Genomic DNA, 22,486 nt, shown 5'->3' on the forward strand with positions numbered 1-22,486 from the left:
TGAGACCCCGTCTCTATAAAAAATAGAAAAATTAGCTGGGCATTGTGGCATATACCTGTAGTCCCAGCTACTGGGGAGGCTGAGGCAGGAGGATTGCTTGAGCCTATGTGTTTGAGTTTGCTGTGAGCTGTGATGACACCACAGCACTCTAGTCAGGTAGACAGAGCAAGACCCTGTTTCCAAAAAAAAAAAAAAAAAATCTCTTTATGCACAAACACACATGCATACATATATCATATTGCTTTCGTTTCTCTGGAGATCCCTGACTAGTACAGATTTGGTATCAGGAAGTGGGTGCTGCTGTAACAAATACCCAAACGTGTGGAAGAAACTTTGTAACTGGGCAGTAGGTAGAGGCTGAAGGAGTTTTGAGGTGCATGCTAGAAATGTGATGAGGCCATAGTCAGAAATGAGGAACGTTATTGAAAACTGGAGGAAAGATTATCCTTACAAAGTGGCAAAGAGTATGGCTCTGATCTAGTGTTTTGGGAAAGGTAGAATTTGCAAGCAATGAAATCAGGTAACTAAGGAGATTCTAAGCAAAATATTGAAGGAACAGCTTGGTTGCCCCTGACTTCCTATAGTAAAATGAGAGAGGAGAGAGATGATTAAAGAAGGAATTGTTAAGCTAAAGAATCCAAAACTTGAAGATTTAGAAAAATTTCAGGGTATTCATAACACAAAAAATGAGAAAGCATGTTCTGAAAGTGAACACTAAAGAGGTGGCCGCACTGTCACTTACACAGAGCTTGTGCAATCGTACAAGTGGAAGCACTACCAGTTTGAACTGCAGTGGACAGTGGACAGACACGAGATGAAATGAACGGAGGCTGTTGCACTTCTTGGGTTTGACAGGTCAGGATGATAGAGTGATTTAGCTGTTAGCATGCCCTATCCTTCAAGAAGAAGGAAAAGTGGCCTTGAAGGTGATTCAGAGATCAGCTGGGCCACCTCCTTAGTTTCAACAGACCAGATGGCCTTCACCTGGAGCCTTGGGGGCAGAGCAATAGGGGTGGGACCCCTGCCTAGAGCTGGGAGGGCAGTGCTGACACCTGCATGGGCCTGGAGCGCAGAGCAGAGAACCAAAGGGGGTTATGCCCAGCCTTAAGATCTAATGGAATTTGCCTTGCCAGGTTTTAGATTTGCCTGGGACTCGTCAACCCTTTCTTACTTCTACGTTCTCCCTTTTGCAATGGGAATGTCCATCCTATGCCTGCCCCACCATTGTATTTGGAAGCATATAACTTATCTGGTTTCACAGGTTCACGGATGGAGGGCAATTGTACTTCAGGATAAATCATACCTCACGTCTCACCGATATCTGCTTTAGATGATATTTAAATGAGACTCCTGACTTTAGACTTTAGAGTTGATGCTGGAATGAGTCAAGACTTTTGGGGCTGTTGGGGTGGAATGAATGTATTCTGTATGGAAGAAGGTTCTGAATCTGGGAGGGACCAGAGGCAAAATGCTATGTGCTGAGTTGTCCCTCCACCCCCAGTCGTATGTTGAAGTCCTCACCCCCAATGTGACTGTATTTGGAGATAGGACTTTCGGGGTGGATGAAGGTTAAATGAAGCCATAAGGGTGGGATCCTAATCTGATAGGATTGGTGACCATATAGGAAGAGGAAGAGAGAGATCTCTCTCTGCCCGTGCACATGCACCTAGGAAAGGCCATGTGAGCGCATGGCAAGAAGTGGCTGTCTGCAAGCCAGGAAGAAAGACCTTACCAGACTCTGACCATGCTGACAGCCTAATCTTAGACTTTCAGCTTCCAGAACTATGAGAAAATCATTTCAGTTATTTAACCCACCCAGTCTATGGTATTTTGTTACGGTAGCCTGAGCAAACTAAGGTAGAGCTTATGTTTAAAAGCTATTAAAACAACTTTTAAAGAAGATTTTACCTGATCTCAAATTATATTACAAGATTGTAGTAACACAAAACAGCATGTACTGGTATAAAAATAGACACATAGATTGATGGAACAAAATAGAGAACCAAGAAACAAAGCCATATATCTATAGCCAACTGATCTTTGATGAAATTGACAAAAACATAAACTGAGAAAAGGATACCCTTTTTAATAAATGGTGCTGGAAAAATTGGATTGCCACATGCAGAAAAATGAAACTTGATCCCCGTCTCTCACTGTATACAAAAATCAACTCAAGGTGGATCAAAGACTTAAATGTAAAACCTGAAACTGTAGGCCAGGCACGGTGGCTCATACCTGTAATCCCAGCACTTTGGGAGGCTGAGGTGGGAGGATCACTTAAGGCCCAGAGTTCAAGGTTACAGTGGCCATGATCATGCCACTGCACTGCAAGCCTGGGCAATAGAGACCCTGTCTCTTAAAAAAAAAAAAAAAAAAAAATACTAAAAGAAAAGCTAGGGAAAACTCTTCTGGACATTGTTCTAGGCAAAGAATTCATGACTAAGACCTCAAAAGCACAAGTAGTAAAAACAAAAATGGACAGGTGAGATTTAATTAAACCAAAAAGCTTCCAAAATAAATAATCAACTGAGTGAACAGACAACCTGTAGAATGGGAGAAGATATTTGCAAGCTATGCATCCAACAGGGGACTGATATCTAGAATTTACAAGGAACTCAACAACAACAACAAAAAAAAACAAATAATCCCATTAAAAAGTAGGCAAAGGACATGAATAGATATTTTTCAAAAGAAGACATACAAATGGCCAACAAGCATGGGAAAAAATGCTCAACATCACTAATCATCAGAGAAATGCAAATTAAAATCACGAATGGCTATTACTAAAAAGTTAAAAAGTAACAGATGGTGGTGAGGATTCGGAGAAAAAGACTTATATACTTTTGGTGGGAATGTAAATTAGAACAACCTCTATGGAAAACAGTATGGAAATTTCTTGAACTAAAAATAGAACTACCATTGGATCCAACAATACCATTACTGGGTACCTACCCAAAGGAAAAGAAATCATTATATCAAAAAGACATCTGCACTTACATGTTTATCACAGCAGTATTCACAAATAGCAAAGATACGGAATCAACCTAAGCATTCATTGATGGATGATTAAATAAATAAAATAGGGTATGTGTGTGTGTGTGTATATATGTGTGCAGTGGAATAGTATTCAGCTATAAAAAAAGAATAAAATCATGTCTTTTGCAACAACATGGGTGGAACTGCAGGCCATAATCTTAAGTGGAACAAGTCAGAAACAGAAAGTCAAACCCCACATGTTCTCATTTGTTAAGTGGGAGCTAAATAGTGTGCACACATGGATATAGAGTGTGGAATAACAGGCATTAGAGACTTTGAGGTGTGGGAAGGGGGTGAAGGATGAGAAATAATATTTAATGGGTACCATGTGCATTATTCAGGTGATGGCTACGCTAAAAGCCCAGACTTCAGCACTATGCGTTATATATCCATGTAACTAAACTGCACTTGGACCCTTTAAATTTATACAGATTGTAAAAAAGATATTTTTAAATTCTAAAAAGGTATCTAATTCAGGTTGCATATTTGGAAATCTTTCAACCCAGATCAAAGGAGTAGATTCTTGAAAACTGACAAAATTAGGAAGCGAAGCCCCACACATTATAGTTAAGCCTTTAGTTTTCAAAGAACAATCCCAACTTATGTTTTTCTGTAACTTGGATGTTTGTTCCCAAATTCCATTATAAGTTAATAGTACAGAATCTGTAGAAGGACAAGGTGCGGCCCAGCCACCACTCCGGCCTGAGTGCTGATCTGATGTAACGCACTGAATTTCTAGTTGCGTCGATGCCGGCTTCAGAGCGGCAATGCCTACATGAGTAGTTATAACACTGAACCAGCAGGACTCGGGGCATATATTCAGAAAGCACCCTTCTTTTTCTCATGCCACCCCTTAAATCCTCATGTATTCTTTCAGGAAGTATTTATCACATCCCCAGCGTTACAGCAGAAGGCAGGACAGACAGCTTTCCTTCCCTTATGGAGTTTACACTAGTTGGAGAAACAGACCATAAAACAGTAGTTATGACTAAGGGGAAAAGCAAACTGGTCTGGGACATGGCACTTGAGGGATCCTGGCTTTGACAAGTAGGTTGGGAGCTGAGTGGGCGATGCCTCACTGGATTTTCTCGGGTCAGGTCACGCACACATGGGAGCATTCTGCAGGCTTACACGTGTGTTTGAATCATGGCTAAACTTCCTTTGATCTAGTGACTCCTGAATTAAATAAGGTAAAGCATTGCTCGGGGCACGTGAATTAAGCCTTTTTATTTGATCAAACTCAAACAAATAGCACTACAACTTGCTGGGTCCGTGAATCATGCCTTCTGATGCAGTAAGTAGTTGGGGGGGGGGGGGGTGACACAGTGGGCGCAGCCTTGTTCTCAAGCAGCACGCCCAGCTGTTCTGCCTCAGAGAAGCCCCTGTTCACAGATGTCACCTCCACATGCTCAGACACTTAGAGATTGGTCTGGATTGATAAATTAATCCTTTAAAGTGTCAGCAGCCCTTTTGAACAATAAAATCACTCCCATGCTATAAATTATCTCATTGTGATTGAATGATACAGTTTTTTATTACCTGGTAAGGCTCTTGGAGTCTTGAGGGAATGAGGTTTTAGTTGGAAAAACAAAGTAATTTTGAAGAATGGAATATTCACATTGAGGGCAGACCTGGAGCCAGGGGCTGTGGGGGCTTGGGTCGTGAAGGGATGTGATAGTGGGGGTGGGGGGGAAGCAGCAGGGCAGAAGAAACTTCCAGGAGGATGAGCTCTGCGGTTTGGTGACTGCCCCGCTGTCTGTACGTCATCTGATTTGCTGCCTTGGGGCCTCGGATCTGCTGCTGCATAGCCAGCTGGCAGAGCTATCGTTCATGGCTTCCAGTACGGGGTACCCTCAGAGAAACCCAAAGCGACAAGTGAAAGTTCCTACTGCACAGGTCTTCCTTCAGCCATTGCTGCAAGCAGGCAAGCAGGCAGGCAGCTCCACCGCTGGAATAGCCAGGCCCCCACAGCCAACCTCGTGGCAATTCCAGGGGTCTGTCTGGCATTCCAGACATAAACTGCTGGGAGGCTTTGGGATGGACCTAGCTCTGTCAGGACTCTAGTCCAAGCAGGCCTGGTACCTACAAGGGTCTTCCCAGGTCAGAAGCAGATTAGTCGGGGAGTCAGCAAGCCCCGCACTCAATCTGGGTTCTGGAGCTACCTGAAAGTCCACACAGACCCAGGTGGACACTGAGGGTCCAATGGGTTGAAATGGCAGCGCAGCCATTTCGGTTTCAGCTTTTGGCAGACAGTGTCTGGCTATTTTGTATGTTCCTAGAGGCATTAAAATCCCATGCCTGTTTTGACAATGATAGAAGTAATTGCCTACTTCTGCGTAGAAAATATAATGGCATAAAAATGTAAAAGAAGAAAACAAGCCTCTTTCTGTTTCAGTCTCTTGATTTAACTTCTTTCTGTTTCAACCTCTAGATTTAAAACGATGGCCTGTAGAGTCAGTCTATCCTTTAGTTTATAGTAATGATCATCATTAGTGGCTAATTGATATCACTTCCCTTAAATTTGCTGGTTGGTGTCTTACCAGATGAAATCTATGGGAATAGCTTGATTTCCACTGTGATCGACAGCTGCAACTGCTCAGACTCCAGTGACATCGAGCTGAGTGACGACTGGGCTGCCAAGAAATCTCCCAAAATCTCCAGAGCTAGCAAATCACCCAAACTCCCAAGGTAATCTCAGTCTTCAGGGCGTTTGCCCTTTTTGGTGCCTCTGGACATGTCTGTGTTTGTGCCGACAACAGAATCCCGAGGAAACTGGTGCCAGAAGAGTACAGCAAGAGCAGCATCCTTCTTCTGGAAGATTCTGCTTGGAATCTTTTTCTTTGTGTGTGTGGTTTTTTTTCCTTTGGGATAGAAAAAGACACCCAGTAGGAAGTTTGCTAAACCCTCAGAACTTCTCTAGGGTCAGCAGTTATTATGGGTAGCCTGGGGTGGCCCTGGCTCCCTGGCTTGCTTGTTTTTTCTTCTAGTTTGAGAAAAGGAAGAAAAAGCTTTTACAGTGGATACTATGTGTTGAAGAGAATGCCACATTAAATGCCTGTAATGCTGTAATTGGGAAACTAATAGTAAACTTAAAAAAAAATTGGATCCTAAAGATTTGTCCTAAAGACAGAAAGCTGAGAGTAGATGGAAGGGTCAGCAGTGTGGTGGGTGAGAACACACCTTCCCCCTGCCCTTTCTGTGGGAGTGAATGGCTGGGCACATCTTCACTAAGATCTCTTCTAGCATTAAGTCTGCGATGCTGTGCAAAATTAAGGTATAAATTACATATAGATGCACACATGCCCAAATCTTAAGCACCTAGCCTGTTGTGCAGTTGGTGTTCCAGTGTGTCCCCACCCAGTTCAAGGTAGAGCATGCCCATCGTGCCCCTTCCATCCCATCCCCGCCCCCTGTAAGTAGTCACTCTTCTGACTGCTGTCACCATAGGTTAGTTTTACTTGTTCTTAAACTTCATGTAAATGGAGTCAAACAATATGTACTCTTTATATCTGGCTTTTTTTTTTTTTTTGCTCAAAATGATGATTTTGAGATTCATTCATGTTGTTGCATGTATCAGTAGTTTAGTTTTCTTTATTGTTCTGTGGTAGTCCATTGTAATATACTGCAATTCCTTTATTTTGTTTACAAATCAATGGATATTTGGTAGTTTCCAGTTTGGAGCTATTATGAATAAATCCATTGTAAATATTCTCATATGAGTCTTTTTCTTATGCACTCATTTCTTTTGGGTATACAGTTACAGAGGGCGTGGTAGGGCCATGGGTTAGATGTATGCTGAACTTCATTAGAAACTGCCAAGCAGTACCCCAAGGTGGCTGTACCAACTTAAATTCCTGTGAGAGTTCCAGCTGCTTCCGTTCTCACCTACACCTGTATTGTCATTTAGAAACAATAATTTTACCCATTCTAGTGGGTGTGTAATGATATATCATTATAGTTTAATTCAAATATGTCCAGTAACTGATGATGCTTAGCACCTTTTCATATGTTTATTGGCCATTTGATTATCTTTTGTGAAGTGTCTATTCAAAGTCTTTTGTCCGTTTTCTAGGGTTGTTTTCTTTTTTTTTTTTTTTTTTTTTGAGACAGAGTCTCACTCTGTTGCCCAGGCTAGAGTGAGTGCCGTGGCGTCAGCCTAGCTCACAGCAACCTCAAACTCCTGAGCTCAAGCGATCCTCCTGTCTCAGCCTCCCGAGTAGCTGGGACTACAGGCATGCGCCACCATGCCCGGCTAATTTTTTCTATATATATTTTTAGCTGTCCATATAATTTCTTTCTATTTTTAGTAGAGATGGGGTCTCGCTCTTTCTCAGGCTGATCTCGAACTCCTGAGCTCAAAGGATCCGCCCACCTCGGCCTCCCAGAGTGCTAGGATTACAGGCGTGAGCCACCGCGCCCGGCCTAGGGTTGTTTTCTCTTACTGATTTGTAAGAGCTCTTTATGTCTTCTAGATTTGAGTCCTTTGTCAGATATATGTATTGCCATATAGTCCAGTATGTGAAATTCTTCTTTTACGGTTACTGCTTTTTGTGTCTTGTTAGGAAATCTTTGTCTACCCTGAGACCGTGAAGACGTTCTTCAGTCCCTCCCAGCAGCTTTACAGCTTTAGTGCTCATACTTACACCTCAGGCTAACTTTCATGTGTGCTGTGAATTAGGGATAAATGTTCATTTGTTTCTATATTCCATACCCAGTTGCTTCAGCAATCTGATTTTTTCATCTTTATTCTGAAGCTTGTCAAAATTGCACATAAAAATATGAACTTTTGTTACTTCCACAGAAGTACAGAAAGTTTTGACTTTTCCGTTACTTAAGCAGAGAGGACATTTAATACATGCAACTGAATCCCTCACCTGTGACTGTCGGTTTAAGGTTGCTATCTTCCTGTGGCTGGTTCTCACCCTCGTCTCTCTCCCCACTTGGAACCCTCCACGCCGCAGCCAGGTTAATTGTCCCAGCTCATGGCTTCAGTCAGCTCAACCCTCCATCCTCCCGTTCCTCGGGAACCCAAAGTTTCTTATCCAGCACAAGCAGCATAATGAGCTTAATGCATTTTTTTCATAGAATTTTATAAACCTTACTGCATTTTTTTCTTTTAATTTAGAAATAGCATCTTGTTCTGTCCCCCAGGCTGGAGTGCAGTGGCATAATCAGCTCATTGCATCCTCTAAATTCTGGCTTCAAGCAGTTCTCCCGCCTTGGCCTTCAGAGTGCTGGGATTATAGGCCTGAGCCACTGCTCCCAGCCACCATATTCATTTTTATAACACTCGTTTTGCAGTAGACTGGCATTAAACACGTGTGTCTCTATGTCATAAATAAAGGGACTTAGGAACAGAGATATAACGTGGGATCAAAAGGCATTCAGGAAACTTCAGATTCACTCATTTGATTTAAATATTACAGGTGATGAAATGCTAGATAAATAGATAAATCTGTTGAAATCCAAGTTGTCATAGAAGAAATTTTAAAAATCATCGTGGCCATAAGGTGAGAAATGACTCTTCCCAGCTGCCGTTTTCCTGAGGACTGATTGTACAAACCCTGGCAGAAGAAATGTAGACATTTCCAAATGTACCATAAGTCAGTAGAAAGTAAAAGACAGTTAATTCTCTGGGATTCTTTCAAATGACTCACTTGATCTTGTCTCAGTACATTTTTAAATATATGTTATTTAACATACAGCTGTCATTCTGTCCTCATGTTCTTAAAGCAAAAGCAGGGCAAGAGCTTTGTTAAATTAGGGCCCTTGGCCACCGAGAACCCCATGTCTAGGCTCACGATCCAGAAAGGGAAGAGGAGGGGCCGCACCTCGCCTCTCCCAACTCTCCCGCCACAGGCACCTGACCCCGCCTGGCCTTGTCTCTGCAGGATCAGCATTGAGGCCCGCAAGTCTCCCAAGCTGTCCCGGGCCGCCCCGGACATCTCCCGGTCTCCTCGGCTGCCCATGCGCAAGCCCTCCATCGGCTCGCCCAGCCTGACGCGGAGAGAGTTTCCTTTTGAAGACATCACTCAGGTAGGAGCACACAGCTGCCACACCACTCTGCCCTCCTCAGTGGGGGCCTGATGGTGGCTGAACACTCGGGGCCACCTTCCTTCCCAGCCGGGCTGCCCTCCCTACCACCCCCACTGCACACAGTCCCCCTGGGCTCTGTCCACACCCCTACAGGCTGCCCCTGCTGCTGCAGGAATTGTCCTCAAGTGGAGCTCTGGGGAAAGGTGTCCACACTGTACCTGTGCCCCCTCAAGCCAGTTCTGGTCCTTCAGTGACTCCCCAGTGTCTGTGGGGGCAAACCCCTGGCCACAGGCCCCCACGGTCCGGCCCTACCCACCTTTCCCTCCTGACCTCTTGCCACCCCTCACTCCCCTCCAGGTGCTCCAGCCACACCTGCCTCTGCACAGGTCACCCTCTCCATCTGCTCGCCTTGTTTCTGTCCCCATGCTTCCAGACCCAATTCCAGCGCCACCTCCACAGAGAAGGCTTCCTGCCCTGGCTCAGCCACATGTGCCAACACGCCTGGTGTACAGCTCCCTTTTCACACTCCTCAGTGACTGCTTGGCGTACAAATCATAAGTTTTATCTCCTTTAGGTTATAAGCTCTTTGGGGGCTGTATGTTGTCCATCTTTATTTCTACCCTTGCACACACACGCACACACACACACTGACACTGTCTCCTCAGGTATAGAAATAACGTTTTACTTTTTTAAAAATTTAATTGAGTGAGAAAACAGGTAATTGGGTAGTTTCAGGACATAATGGTATCAGTGCAACTGATGTCCAGGAGAAATATCAAGGATAAAAATGGATTCAGATTTCGGTACCCTCTCTAGTCCAGGGACTGGGGGACAGGAGAGGAGGGAAGAAAAATGGGTCCAAATCACTTGGGTGGCTTCTTTAAACCACACGCGTGGACGTGCTGGACACAGCCACCCCTCACACCCAGCTCAGTTCACCACCGTTAGCAAGTGGGTGCCCACGTGCTCTAGTTATCTTTGATCTTAGAAATACTAGAACGAGGTTGGGAATGAGTATTTCTGGCTGTGCACACACTTGTAGCTTTTTAAGCAGTAAATGTTAACCTTCCTACTAAGTGACCAGTAGAAAATATGGCAATAGATTATGATTCTTTGTTTTTCTCTTTTTCCCCCACAGCACAACTATCTTGCTCAGGTCACGTCTAACATCTGGGGAACTAAATTTAAGATTGTGGGCTTGGCTGCCTTCCTGCCAACCAACCTCGGTGCAGGTAAGGCCTCATCCTGTTCTTGCACATTCTCAGTTGGGACAGATGACAAAGTCCAGTTTTACCCCTCAGCAGCTAAAAGTAGATGAATTTCTAAGACAGCAAAAGATGAGCATGTATTTTACCTCCAATCCTTGACTCTAGTAGAATTATCACTCAAATTGGTTTTTTGCCAGTGGCATTTTCATTTTTTGATATAAGCCCTGACTTATAAAAACAATAGAAATATAGAAGTAACAGAAATATCCAAAATCTCTATCAAAGCTCTCAGATTTCTAGATATTTTGACTTCTAGGCATTTTACTGTGGGCAGATTTTGGTACCAATGTTTAGGTTCTCCTATCAAAAGAAACTCCTGGAGACAGTGGAGACGAAGGCATCAAAGACTCTGAGAAGTGGGCTCTTGGTACAGTTCTTAGTGGTAAATGTTTATAAGTTTTATTTCTCGGTACTAAATACCCTGCCCAAGACAAGCTGAGACACAGAGGAAAACTGAATCAAAGCAGGAGTACAAAGCTGGGCCAGAACGCAGAATTTGCATTCTGATCTGCACTCCCTCCAAATGACTCGTAATACCTTGTCATGGTCACCTCAGAGACCATGAAGAATGGGAATTGCAGATCTGTTTCAAAGCAGCCCCCTTCTGCAAGGCAGCCCCCGTGTGGGTTGAGGAGCCTTGCTACCCAGCCCATCTTCCTTGGCTGCCTGTTGTTCACACTGGACTTGTCTCTCTGTAAGGCCGGCCAAGCCAGGTGGGGCTGTGGCCCTCCGCATTGAATGGGCTCTGTGGAACCTGCTAAAAATGGCTTTTAAAAAATTCTGAATCTCCCTGTATGAGTTGTTTCATACATAGGTCCTTTATAATAAATTATTCTTACAAATCAGATGTTTAAAAGACCTCTTGTTATGTATGCATCTCAGAGATTTATTCAGTAGTGCTGCATTTGGATTTTTAACTTAGAGGTTTCTTACCTCAAAGAAAAAGGAATAAAAGTAAAACATAAAACTGACTTAGGAAATATTAATAACAATAGACTGTCCCTGTACATACATAATGCGGAGAAACGTCTTATATTCAAAAACTTGGAAACTCTCTAGTGACCACAAAAGCCTGGTGTTCATTTATTTATCAGTGCCCTGTTGATGGATATGGTTGATTTTTGTAACCACTATTTGAATATCATGATTATCCTACATCAGTAAGCTAAGGGCTTAGCCATCTGCGTACAGTAAATGTTGAAAAAGGGAATGGAAGTAAGAATTTACATAATGGATCATTTCATTCTACCCTATTTCTTGGATATTGAGTAGGTCTTAAAATGAGAGGGCCTGTGAGGTCCGCGCTCCCCCATCGTGAGCAAGTCGAGTGCCTAAGACAGGAGCTTTCTCTGTGACGGCAACGGAATTACTGTCCTAATCATTGACCTTTTCAAAAAGAGCATTTTGGTTCATGAAGTTACTATTGTCAAGCTAAAAGAATTTTCCACTTGATTCTGTTAGAAAAAAGAAATTAACTCTTGAATTCTAGAAGGTATGTTAAATATGGTACCCCTTTAAATCTTTTCAAAAAAACAATGTGTGACATTCTAGTGGACTTAAAAAGTGAATGCTGTTCCCATGTTGGATCAGTTGTTTCCTCCAGTTAGAACCTGGCCCATGACATTTTTTTATTTTTAAATTTTTGACATTTCTTAATTTTAACAATACATAACAGATTCAAAATTTAAAAGATTCAATGGGGTACACAATAAAACCTCTGTCGTCCTCAGCACCAGCCGCCTAACTTGCTTCTCTTGGGGCAACTGATACTGTTTCCCGTCCCTCCCGGATGTTTTGTTTTATTGCTCTTTGTCAATCCGAATGACAAGGCGTAGCGCTTTAATGCATCATTCTTAATCAGTGTTGAAACCAGAATTTGTGTTCCCTGTTGTGGGCCAGAGAGACGAGCACTCGAGTAAGGCCTTTCCCGCTGTTGGGCAGGAAAAGTCGCCTTAGCCCACACTGGTCCGCGCCGTCCTGCAGAGACGCTGCAACAGACGCAGCCAGGGCGCCGCTGTGACGCTGGCCAGTCAGCCCTGAGGCCATTGGAGGGACAGCTGTGGGGATGGAAGCCGGCTCACCCTAACAAAACATGATAAAGAGCCTCTGTGCCTGCCTGTGTCGCAGCAGAGAGTATTAAACACCAAGGAAAGGTGACAGGGCAATTTCATCCTGATTTTAACCTGCGTGAAAGTTCAATTCAGATTCATTATTTTTATTTTCTCTCCTTCAAATATTTAGTTGCAACCTAGGCTTTCTCCTAAATGTCCCTGTTAATCAAATTAAATCTCAGAGTTTAAAAAAACTATGTGGAAATTCCCTATAAATCTCTATCCTGATCATTAAATTGAAATTGAAAGTCCGAGAAACAGGAATCCAGCCCTGAACAAGGGCAGCATCCTGTTCCTCCTAGGTGCCGTGTCACCGTCACCTCGCAGTAGCTTTCAGACAGGTTCTGGCTGCCCAAGGTTCCCCTGAGCACGGCACTCTGGTGATCACACCTCTTTCCTCCAAAGTATCCTTCTGATCGCAACTGAGGTTTTTAAAAAATATATCTTTCATACCCTAGCTCATTCTAAAGAAAGAATTTAAGTCTAAGATATATTTTTAACATTCAAAATTTGTAGTTTTATAGATAAACCATTGGCAAAGTGGCCGAGCTAGACCTAGAATTTGCAGTTACTGAATCCAGAACCGTGGCTGGGGCGGCCACAGTGAGCGCCAGGAGAGGGGAGCTCCTTTCAGACCCCGGCCCTGCCTGCGCAGAGCTGGCTTCGGGCGGCAGCAAAACCACAGCCCTCTATTTCTTTTCCTGGGACTCTCCTGACACTTTGACTCTCCTCGGTGTGTCTCTATTAACTGTGCCCTTCCTCCTCCCCACCAGTAATCTATAAAACCAGCCTCCTGCATCTCCAGCCGCGGCAGATGACCATTTATCTCCCAGAAGTTCGGAAGATTTCCATGGACTATATTAATTTACCTGTCTTCAACCCAAATGTTTTCAGTGAAGATGAAGATGATTTACCAGGTGTGTTTGCACGCATGAACTTGTCTGTCACAACCCTTCTTATGGGTTGTGCAAAGCGGGCAGAGTGGGAAGTGGTTGAGGAGCACAGACTGCTACCTGGGTTTGGAAAATTCACACCTGCCTCAGTGAGGCTGCTGGATGCTTCGGCATGTCCCAGGAATAAGGTCACAGATTGTCACCAATTTGGGGAGGAGAGAAGCTACCAGAGTGTGGATGGTTAAAGTGACAGTGATGCCTTATGCTCTTAGAGCACTTCTAACGTCACATTGTATCTTCGCAGTAACCTCTTAGTCATGTGCCCAGATGACGATAAGTTTGCAGTACCACTTGGGACAAAATAAAACGGGAACTAAAACTCAGTCTCATAGATGCAGGCCAGCCTTCATCCTGTCAGTCCCTGCTTAGAGAGTACCTCACTCCAGTGTGCTCACACCTGCCCCGGCTCCAGGACACAAAGCCCTTATGTTTAAACACCTCTCTTCCACTGTGTAGTGATGTTTCAATGCATAAAGCCCTGGCCTGAGTTAAAGGTAAAATCTAGTACACGTCTTTTAAGTTCCAGTTTACAAATAGTAAATATCTATATCTGTATCATCTTATGTTAATTTAAGTGTTTCTCAGTGGGGGAGGAGTTCTTAAAGGGTGCTACTTTGATTAATAAATTAGAATAATTTCTAATTAGTCTGCCAATTAGTTGCATATAACTATTCTCAGTTACTGGAGGGTACTTAAAAATCATTCGCCTAAGTAAAAGTCTACCTGAAATTTTACAGATATAGAGACTCCTCTGAGAGTACCTTGTTTCTGAGCCAGAGGAGCCCTGACATGGGCCACAACTTCTCCCAGAGCCAGATGTCCACAACCCGAGGGACTCTGGTTCCAGTTATGGGACATGGAGGGACACACATTCCAACTTGGGCTCTGCTCCTCACTTCCACTTTGATCTCGAGGGAGGTGTTTACCTTCCCTCAGCCCAGGTTTTTTTTTTTGGTTTTTTTTGTTTTTTTTTTTGAGACAAAATGTCACTCTGTTGCCTGGGCTAGAGTGCCGTGGCATCAGCCTAGCTCACAGCAACCTCAAACTCCTGGGCTCAAACAGTCCTCCTGCCTCAGCCTCCCGAGTAGCTAGGACTACAGGTGTGTACACTATGCCTGGCTAATTTTTCTATATATATTTTTAGCTTTCCATATAATTTCTTTCTATTTTTAGTAGAGACAAGGGTCTTGCTTTTGCTCAGGCTGGTCTCGAACTCCTGAGCTCAAACGATCCGCCCGCCTCGGCCTCCCAGAGTGCTAGGATTACAGGCGTGAGCCACCGCGCCTGGCCTCAGCCCAGGTTTTTTACCTGAAAGGTGATTAAAGATGATTACTGTCCTTTCCAGCAGCAGCCATACTTGTTCTCTGGCGGTCTGCCTTGCCTGCGCAGGGGGAGCAAGTGTTCTAGACTAGCGGTCCTGATGGGCAAGGTTGTGCAGCCACATGAGTACCCACAATTTGGTGAAGCCTTATACCTACGCTTTATAGCGCATCCCCTGCTATTTCAGAATCTTGGATTCAGAATCTTTAGAACTTTTACACTTTCCCCTTAATGCCCTCCCTGTTCGCTCAAGATGCAGCTAGTACAGCTCTCTCTACTGTTCAGCTGTTGCTGCTGCTGTTACTGTCTGTGGTTCCCAGTGAGAGGAGGGCTTAGATTTCATGATGGTGACGCAACAGAGGCTCTTCTCCTTTAAAGGGGAAAATACCTGCCGTCAATATTCCATACAGATGAGAGAACATCTGGCAGAGGATCTGAACAGGAAATACAGGAGACAAAACACGACCCAGATTTGTGCAGCCGGAGTATAGTTTTATCTCGCTAGAGGACTCCAGGGAAGCGGGGGAAAGTCTATTACAGGCTCAAGGGCAGGGTGAACTTTTGATAAACTAATAGCTGGCTTCCTTCTGTAGTTCCTTTGGTGAAAGGCCAGCCAGCCTTTACAATTAGCCCATTATATCGTATTTCCTGACCACGTCCTAGTTGCCACCTAGTCCTTAGCACCATGCTTCAGGCTTCTGGGTTGGTGGCGGTTTTCTTTGAGTGGGAAGCCGCGGTGCCACATGCTCAGTGGACACCTGACATCAGGCAGTGCGGACAGTGGCTCCGAGCACCTGTCTGCAGCTCACTGTCAGACGCACACTGTTAGCCTCCCACCGCGTACAGACGGGATATGTCACGGGATTCTGTTCCACGTGGCTCTACCGTACATACTGTTGGAAATGCTAAGAAGCAGATGAATTAGGAAATGATCTTTCACCTCATAGGCAGATTTGGTAGAAGATTCTCATTGGTTTCTCTACTACATTTTACATGATTCTATTTACAGAAACTTAATTTACATACACGTTTCAAATACGCATCTGTTGTATGACACTTCACACGCTAACCAGCTCACAATCACAGATGAGCCTCCTCAGAAGCCTAGGCGTCATGAGTCTATGCCCTCTTGCATAAAAGGATGGGTGTTTTATGAATATCATCAGTAACAGGCTTCTTTAAACAATTATTTGTGATGGTGCCATTGAGGCACATGGTGCCACATCGTTCAAAGGGAAGTTCACTGAAAAGCTCTGACAGCTCCCTTGGTTGGCAACAGCAGCCAGCAGGCTGCCCTGCAGAACCTACCTAACTTGTGTGACAGTCCTCCTTTCCCCAAGCAGACACATCTCAGTCTCCAGCAGTTGCATTTTGGATGCAAAAGGACTGGATGAGACCAGACATTGCTTATCCTCACCCAATTCATGGCAGTGTCTTGCAAGCAGTTCCATTTTTCTAATTTCCTTCCAGTGACTGGAGCATCTGGTGTCCCCGAGAGCAACCCGCCTTGCACCGTGAACATCCCCATCGCACCGATCCACAGCTCAGCTCAGGCTATGTCCCCCACGCAGAGCATAGGGCTGGTGCAGTCCCTACTGGCCAATCAAAACGTGCAGCTGGACGTCCTGACCAACCAGACGACAGCCGTGGGGGCAGCAGAGCATGCAGGTGACAGTGCCACCCAGTACCCAGTCTCCAGCCGGTACTGCAGTCCTGGTCAGGTGATTTTTGGAGGCGTGGAAATGGGCCGCATCGTTCCAAACCCCCCTCACCTGTCCCTGCCGCCACCGCCACAGGGGCCCATGCAGATGCCCACAGTGAGCCATGGAGACCGCGACCACGAGCACCTGCCGAAGTCAGCCAAGACCCTGAGGCCAACGCCACAGCTGGCAGCTGAAGGGGACGCCGTGGTCTTTAGTGCCCCCCAGGAGGTCCAGGTGACAAAGATGAACCCTCCACCCCCGTACCCAGGAACCATCCCTGCTGCCCCCACCACAGCAGCGCCCCCACCCCCTCTGCTGCCACCGCAGCCTCCGGTGGACGTGTGCTTGAAGAAGAGCGACTTCTCCCTCTACCCCACATCAGCGCATTACCAGACCCCTCTGGGCTACGAGAGGATCACCACCTTTGACAGCAGCGGCAACGTGGAGGAGGTGTGCCGGCCTCGCACCAGGATGCTGTGTTCCCAGAACACCTACACCCTCCCTGGCCCGGGCAGCTCAGCCACCCTGAGGCTCACAGCCACCGAGAAGAAGATCCCTCAGCCCTGCACCAGTGCCACCCTGAACCGCCTGACCGTCCCTCGCTACTCCATCCCCACGGGGGACCCACCTCCATATCCTGAAATTGCCAGCCAGCTGGCCCAGGGGCGGGCCGCTGTCCAGAGACCCGACAGCAGCCTTATCCATGCCACCCTGCGGAGGAACAACCGAGAGGCTGCGCTCAAGATGGCCCAGCTGGCCGACAGCCCGCGACCCCCCCTGCAGCCCCCCGCCAAGCCCAAGGGCGGGCCTGTGGGGGCAGCGCCGCAGCTCCCGGCTCGGCCCCCGCCCGCCCTGTACACCTGCAGCCAGTGCAGCAGCACAGGGCCGGGCTCGCAGCCCAGCGCCGGCCTGGCGCACGCCGTCAGCGCCTCCCCCCTGGCCTCCCAGTCCTCCTACAGCCTCCTGAGCCCCCCCGACAGCTCCCGCGACCGCACCGACTATGTCAACTCGGCCTTCACAGAGGACGAGGCCTTGGCCCAGCACTGTCAGCTTGAGAAGCCCCTGAGGCACCCCCTACTGCCTGAAGCTGCTGGCACCATGAAACGGCCACCCCCTTACCAGTGGGACCCCGTGCTGGGTGAGGACATTTGGGTTCCTCAGGAAAGGACAGCACAGACTGTAGTGCCCAACCCCTTAAAACTGTCTCCTCTGATGCTAGGTCAGGGCCAGCACCTGGACGTGTCCCGAGTGCCCTTCGTCTCCCCCAAGTCTCCCGCCAGCCCCACTGCCACTTTCCAAACAGGCTATGGGATGGGAGTGCCGTATCCAGGAAGCTATAACAACCCCCCTCTGCCCGGAGCGCAGGTTCCCTGCTCTCCCAAAGACGCCCTGTCCCCAACACAGTTTGCACAACAGGAACCTGCTGTCGTCCTCCAGCCAGTGTACCCGCCCAGCCTCTCCTACTGCACCTTGCCCCCCATGTACCCGGGAAGCAGCACGTGCTCCAGTTTACAGCTGCCACCTGTCGCCTTGCACCCGTGGAGTTCCTACAGCGCCTGCCCACCCGTGCAGAACCCCCAGAGCACTCTCCCCACCAAGCCACACTTGGTGGTAGAGAAGCCCCTCGTGTCCCCGCCGCCCCCAGACCTCCAAAGCCACATGGGCACAGAAGTGATGGTAGAGACCACTGACAACTTCCAGGAAGTCCTCTCCCTGACAGAAAGCCCGGTCCCTCAACGGACAGAAAAATTTGGAAAGAAGAACCGGAAGCGCCTAGACAGCCGGGCAGAGGAAGGAAATGTGCAGGCCATCACTGAGGGCAAAGTGAAGAAGGAGGCTAGGACTTTGAGTGACTTTAATTCCCTTATCTCTAGCCCCCGCCTGGGGAGAGAGAAGAAGAAAGTGAAAAGTCAGAAAGACCAGCTGAAGTCAAAGAAGTTGAATAAGACAAACGAGTTCCAGGACAGCTCCGAGAGCGAGCCTGAGCTGTTCATCAGCGGGGACGAGCTGATGAACCAGAGCCAGGGCAGCAAGAAGGGCTGGAAGAACAAGAGGACGCCCCGGGCCGCCAGCGAGCTGGAGGAGTCCCGGTGCCGGCGCGCCAGCGAGAAGGAGGACGGGCGGCTGGGCAGCCAGGGCTTCGTGTACGTCATGGCCAACAAGCAGCCCCTGTGGAACGAGGCCACCCAGGTGTACCAGCTGGACTTTGGAGGGCGCGTGACCCAGGAGTCAGCCAAGAACTTCCAGATCGAGTTGGAGGGGAGGCAGGTAAGACCCGCAGGGGCTGGTGAGGCTGGCAGTGCCCTGACCTTCAAGGAGCATTTTTCAAAAGGCCAAATGGGAAATGTGAAAAACAACTGATATCTCTTAGGTGGGGCCAGTTGGGGTTATGATTTTCAGTGTAGCCACTGCTAGCCTGTACTTATTTTCAACCCAAGTAATGTCCCTCCTGAGTATTTAAAGTCATGGTTCCACCAGACCTAGCAGGAAAACTGGCTGCCCTCTCTGATCCCCGCAGAGGCTGGGGTGTCCAACTCTGTTTTTCTGGTATTTGCCATCATGTTCGTAAAGAGCATGCTTACACACTGTTCATTGACCCTTCTGCTTTGGGCATCATAGAGTGACTTCTTCCTGGGGACCGGGAGGGCCAGTTCTCCTCACCCTGCCCCACCACCACGTGCACCCTATGGCCTGCCCTCCCGCCCTTCCCAGGTGACTCCGTGGTCACTGGCTGCTCATGCTAGTAAACAGGAGCCACAGCTGAGCCGTGGATTGTGCTTTGCTACATTTCCTTTTTTGTATAGGTTTTTCCTGAGTCTACTGTTTGATTTTTGTTTGCTTATTTCTCTGTGTATTTAAGTCACTCCCCAAGTCCCTGAGGGAACGTAAATCTCCGTGTATTTGCTGCCTCTCCTGCTCTGGCCTGGGATGGCTGCTCTAGTCCTGCTCTAGTCCCTTCTTCACCATCCTGCAGGTTCCTTTCACCTCTCATATCTAAATTCACATTTTTGTTAATTCACTCAGCAAATATTTATCAAGTACCTGCCGTGTGCTGTGTACCTAGTAATCCTCCAAGCCAGGGGTCGGCACACTGGCCCAAGGACCAGCCTGGCCTGCTGCCTCTTTTTGTAAATAAAGTTTTATTGGAACACAGAGAGACCCATTTGCGTAGTATCATCCATCACTGCTTTCGTCCAACAGCAGCAGAGTAGAGCTGTCATGGCAAAGACCATATGACCCACAAACCTTAAAATATTTACTACCAGTCATTCACAGGACGTTTGTCTACCCCTGTTCTAGTGTTGGAATTGGGCAGCCAGGGAGACAGAGAAAGCCCTGCCATCGCGGGGGGCACACACAGGCGGTGGGGGCAGAAACAGGTAAGTGCAGCCCAGATGATGGGGTGTGGAACGAGGACCCCACAGGGAGTGGTCCCAGGAAGTGGTGAGGCGGCGGATCGTGGGGGAAGGCAGCCCGGGAGTGCCTCTGTGAGGCGGTGACGCTGTGGCAGTGACAGTTGATGCTTCCCTTCCGAAGTCTGCTCTGTCCTATAGATGCTGCTTTCTTCTCTTCTTTCTCCTTTGTTTCCTCGGTGCAGAAACCATTCATCTGACCTGCTGGGTTCCCCACATTCTGCATCTCACTCAGTCTCCCTATCTCCTTGTTTCATGTGTTCCTTGTCCCCTGATTTCCCACGAGCTTGTGGTTAGACCTGGAGTTGGGTCAGATTCAGTCAATTCTGTGGGCAGAAGCGTCTCGTGGGCTGTGCTGTCTGCTCCCGTCGGGCGTGCAGGCCTGCGTCTCTCCGCCTCGCCCTCCGCCTCTCCGCCTCGCCCTGCCCTCCGTAATGTCTTTGCTTCCCCGCCCTCTGCCAGGTGATGCAGTTTGGACGGATTGACGGCAACGCCTACATTCTAGACTTCCAGGCCCCCTTCTCAGCCGTGCAGGCCTTTGCAGTTGCCCTGGCCAACGTGACGCAGCGGCTCAAGTGAAGAGACTGGCGTGGGGAGGACAGAGGCAGAGGAGCTTTTCGAAGAGGTCTGACTGGAGACGCCAGACCGGCCCGCACAGGCCCGCGAGCTGGGGGACCAGAAGACAACAGCGAAACTGGAAAGGCCTGTCACGCTGAAGGAGAGGGCACTGACCTTCCGTCGTCTTTATTTGGGCTTTATTAACCCTCGTTGTCTTTCTTTCCTTATTCGGTAGAGCGGCATTTGGAGGCAAAGGTTGCAGGCACCTGGTGTTCTTTCGGGAGATGTAGCGTGGCCGTGGTAACGTTCTGTGTTGGCTATGTCAGTGACCGAGACAAGGGCCCTTCAGAAGGAAGACAGACTGCCTTACAGCCTGCTGTGCTTTCAGACAGAGGGCGCGCGCGTTGCTGTGCGTCCTCCACGACACCTGGCCTTTATCACTCCCCCATCACCACTAGGGTAAAAACAAAAAAATTCTAAAAAACACAACCAAAAATCCTGAAGATACAGGCTCTCTTGGGGAAGGGGAGGGACAGCAGTGTATTCACATATACTGTGTTATTTCCCAGAAAGTAACTTGCTTAACAAAGGGTATTTGGGCAAATGCACTGTGTTTGACTAATAAAAGTAGGCTCTTTCAGGGGTGCTGTCACTAGGGATAAATATGATTTGCTCGTTGGTGACGTTGGGGAAGGGATGATGAGTGAGGAGGGAGCAGCACAGAGGGACAGGCTCACACATCGAGGACAGCTGGGCGACTCACTCTGGGCCACAGTAGTACAAGGGCTACGCTCGTCTTCTGAGGGTGTTTACGTTGAAAGACTCCACTGGTTTCATCGTATGTCCAAGTTCCGTAGATCAGCGATGATCATTTGGTGTGATTGACTTTGAGAGAAGCGGAGACTCAAATGCAAAGATCCTTCCTCAGATAGTGTGGTGGTGAGTCCCTGCCGAGAAACGGCCTCTGTCTCTCTGCCCCTTTTATATTTTAACCTGGAGCATGTCACTGTAAACATCTTTCCCGTTAGATATCACTGTTCTACACTTTCTCTTTTTGAAAGTGTGGACAAGACTTGATTTGAAGCCACTCCTTTCCTCCTCTTGGCTACATTAAAATTCAGTTGACTAGAAGTGTTTTCTATCAGATTAGAAATGTAACCAAAAGATTTTTAAGTATTTGCCAGGTTATTAAAAGATAGGGTATGGTCAAATCTTTGACAAAAGTTTCATGATCTTCTCTAAGGGGGAAAAAAAGGTTGTTTATTAACCATACGGACTGTTTACTGAGGAGAGAAACCACTGAGAAAATGTTAAAGTTATAACACTTCAGGTAACTGGTGGACCACACTTTAATTGCAAAAAGAAAAGTCTACCTAGCATCTCGCTCCCAGCTCCCAGCACTGGGCAATATTCCAGCCCTGACGGCAAGACCAGTGGATGTTTCAGGTATTCGTACTTGTGGTGGTGTTTAGGGCAGAGCCAAAGGAATTATCTCCTGGTTTTGGGTCCTGAATTTGGATTTTATTTGAAAACGGACAAGTGGAAAATACCACAAAAAAGTATTTTCAAATTTAAACGTTTTGTTAATTCCCTGTTTTGGTTTAAAAAATTAGAAAAGAAACTGGGCCATTCTTTCCCAGAGCGAGGTGACGTTACTCACCATTCTCTCTGAACCCCAAAGAAATACCAACCAGGTTTTTAAATATGGTGACAGACATCTCCCAGCTAACACTTGAGTTTCTCATTTTGTATTTAAAAGTATTGGGCCTGGTTTTTTGGTGGGCACATTCTTCCAGAAAGAATTTAGCAGTGTATTCAGAATTTTCTAGTTCTTTTTATGTGAGTTTCTGTTGCTTGATACGGTGTTTCAGTACTTATTATTAGTTGTGCAATAATAGTTACAGCCTATTTCTAAAATAATTTAAATGCAATTCTCCTGTTTTATTGTCTATGAGATAATTATTTATCTTGCTTTTCATAGTGTTCTTAGGAATTATTTTGTTACTATGTATTGGTGAGTTATGCCCATTTTATTATTTATTTAGAAAAATGGTATCTTTGTAATGACTTACTTGGTAGCAGTATATT

The 22,486-nt window shown here is 46.7% G+C and overlaps 1 protein-coding gene across 2 annotated transcripts in view; it reads left to right on the forward strand.

The window, feature by feature from the left end:
* The window catches only part of TULP4 (TUB like protein 4), a 154,506-nt gene extending 132,405 nt beyond the window's left edge, over positions 1-22,101 (forward strand). The window contains exons 9-14 of one of the 2 annotated variants that reach the window (XM_069487896.1): positions 5,580-5,724; positions 8,928-9,072; positions 10,211-10,304; positions 13,225-13,368; positions 16,195-18,695; positions 20,303-22,101. In XM_069487896.1, coding sequence (XP_069343997.1) covers positions 5,580-5,724; positions 8,928-9,072; positions 10,211-10,304; positions 13,225-13,368; positions 16,195-18,695; positions 20,303-20,419 — 3,146 coding nt within the window. In that variant the 3' untranslated portion in view covers positions 20,420-22,101. The remainder of the gene's footprint in view (positions 1-5,579; positions 5,725-8,927; positions 9,073-10,210; positions 10,305-13,224; positions 13,369-16,194; positions 18,696-20,302) is intronic. The other variant, XM_069487897.1, reaches the window with a different exon arrangement.
* Positions 22,102-22,486: the final 385 nt, after the last annotated feature.

Source organism: Eulemur rufifrons, chromosome 15, assembly GCF_041146395.1.
Source record: "Eulemur rufifrons isolate Redbay chromosome 15, OSU_ERuf_1, whole genome shotgun sequence".
Classification (NCBI taxonomy): Eukaryota; Metazoa; Chordata; class Mammalia; order Primates; family Lemuridae; genus Eulemur; species Eulemur rufifrons.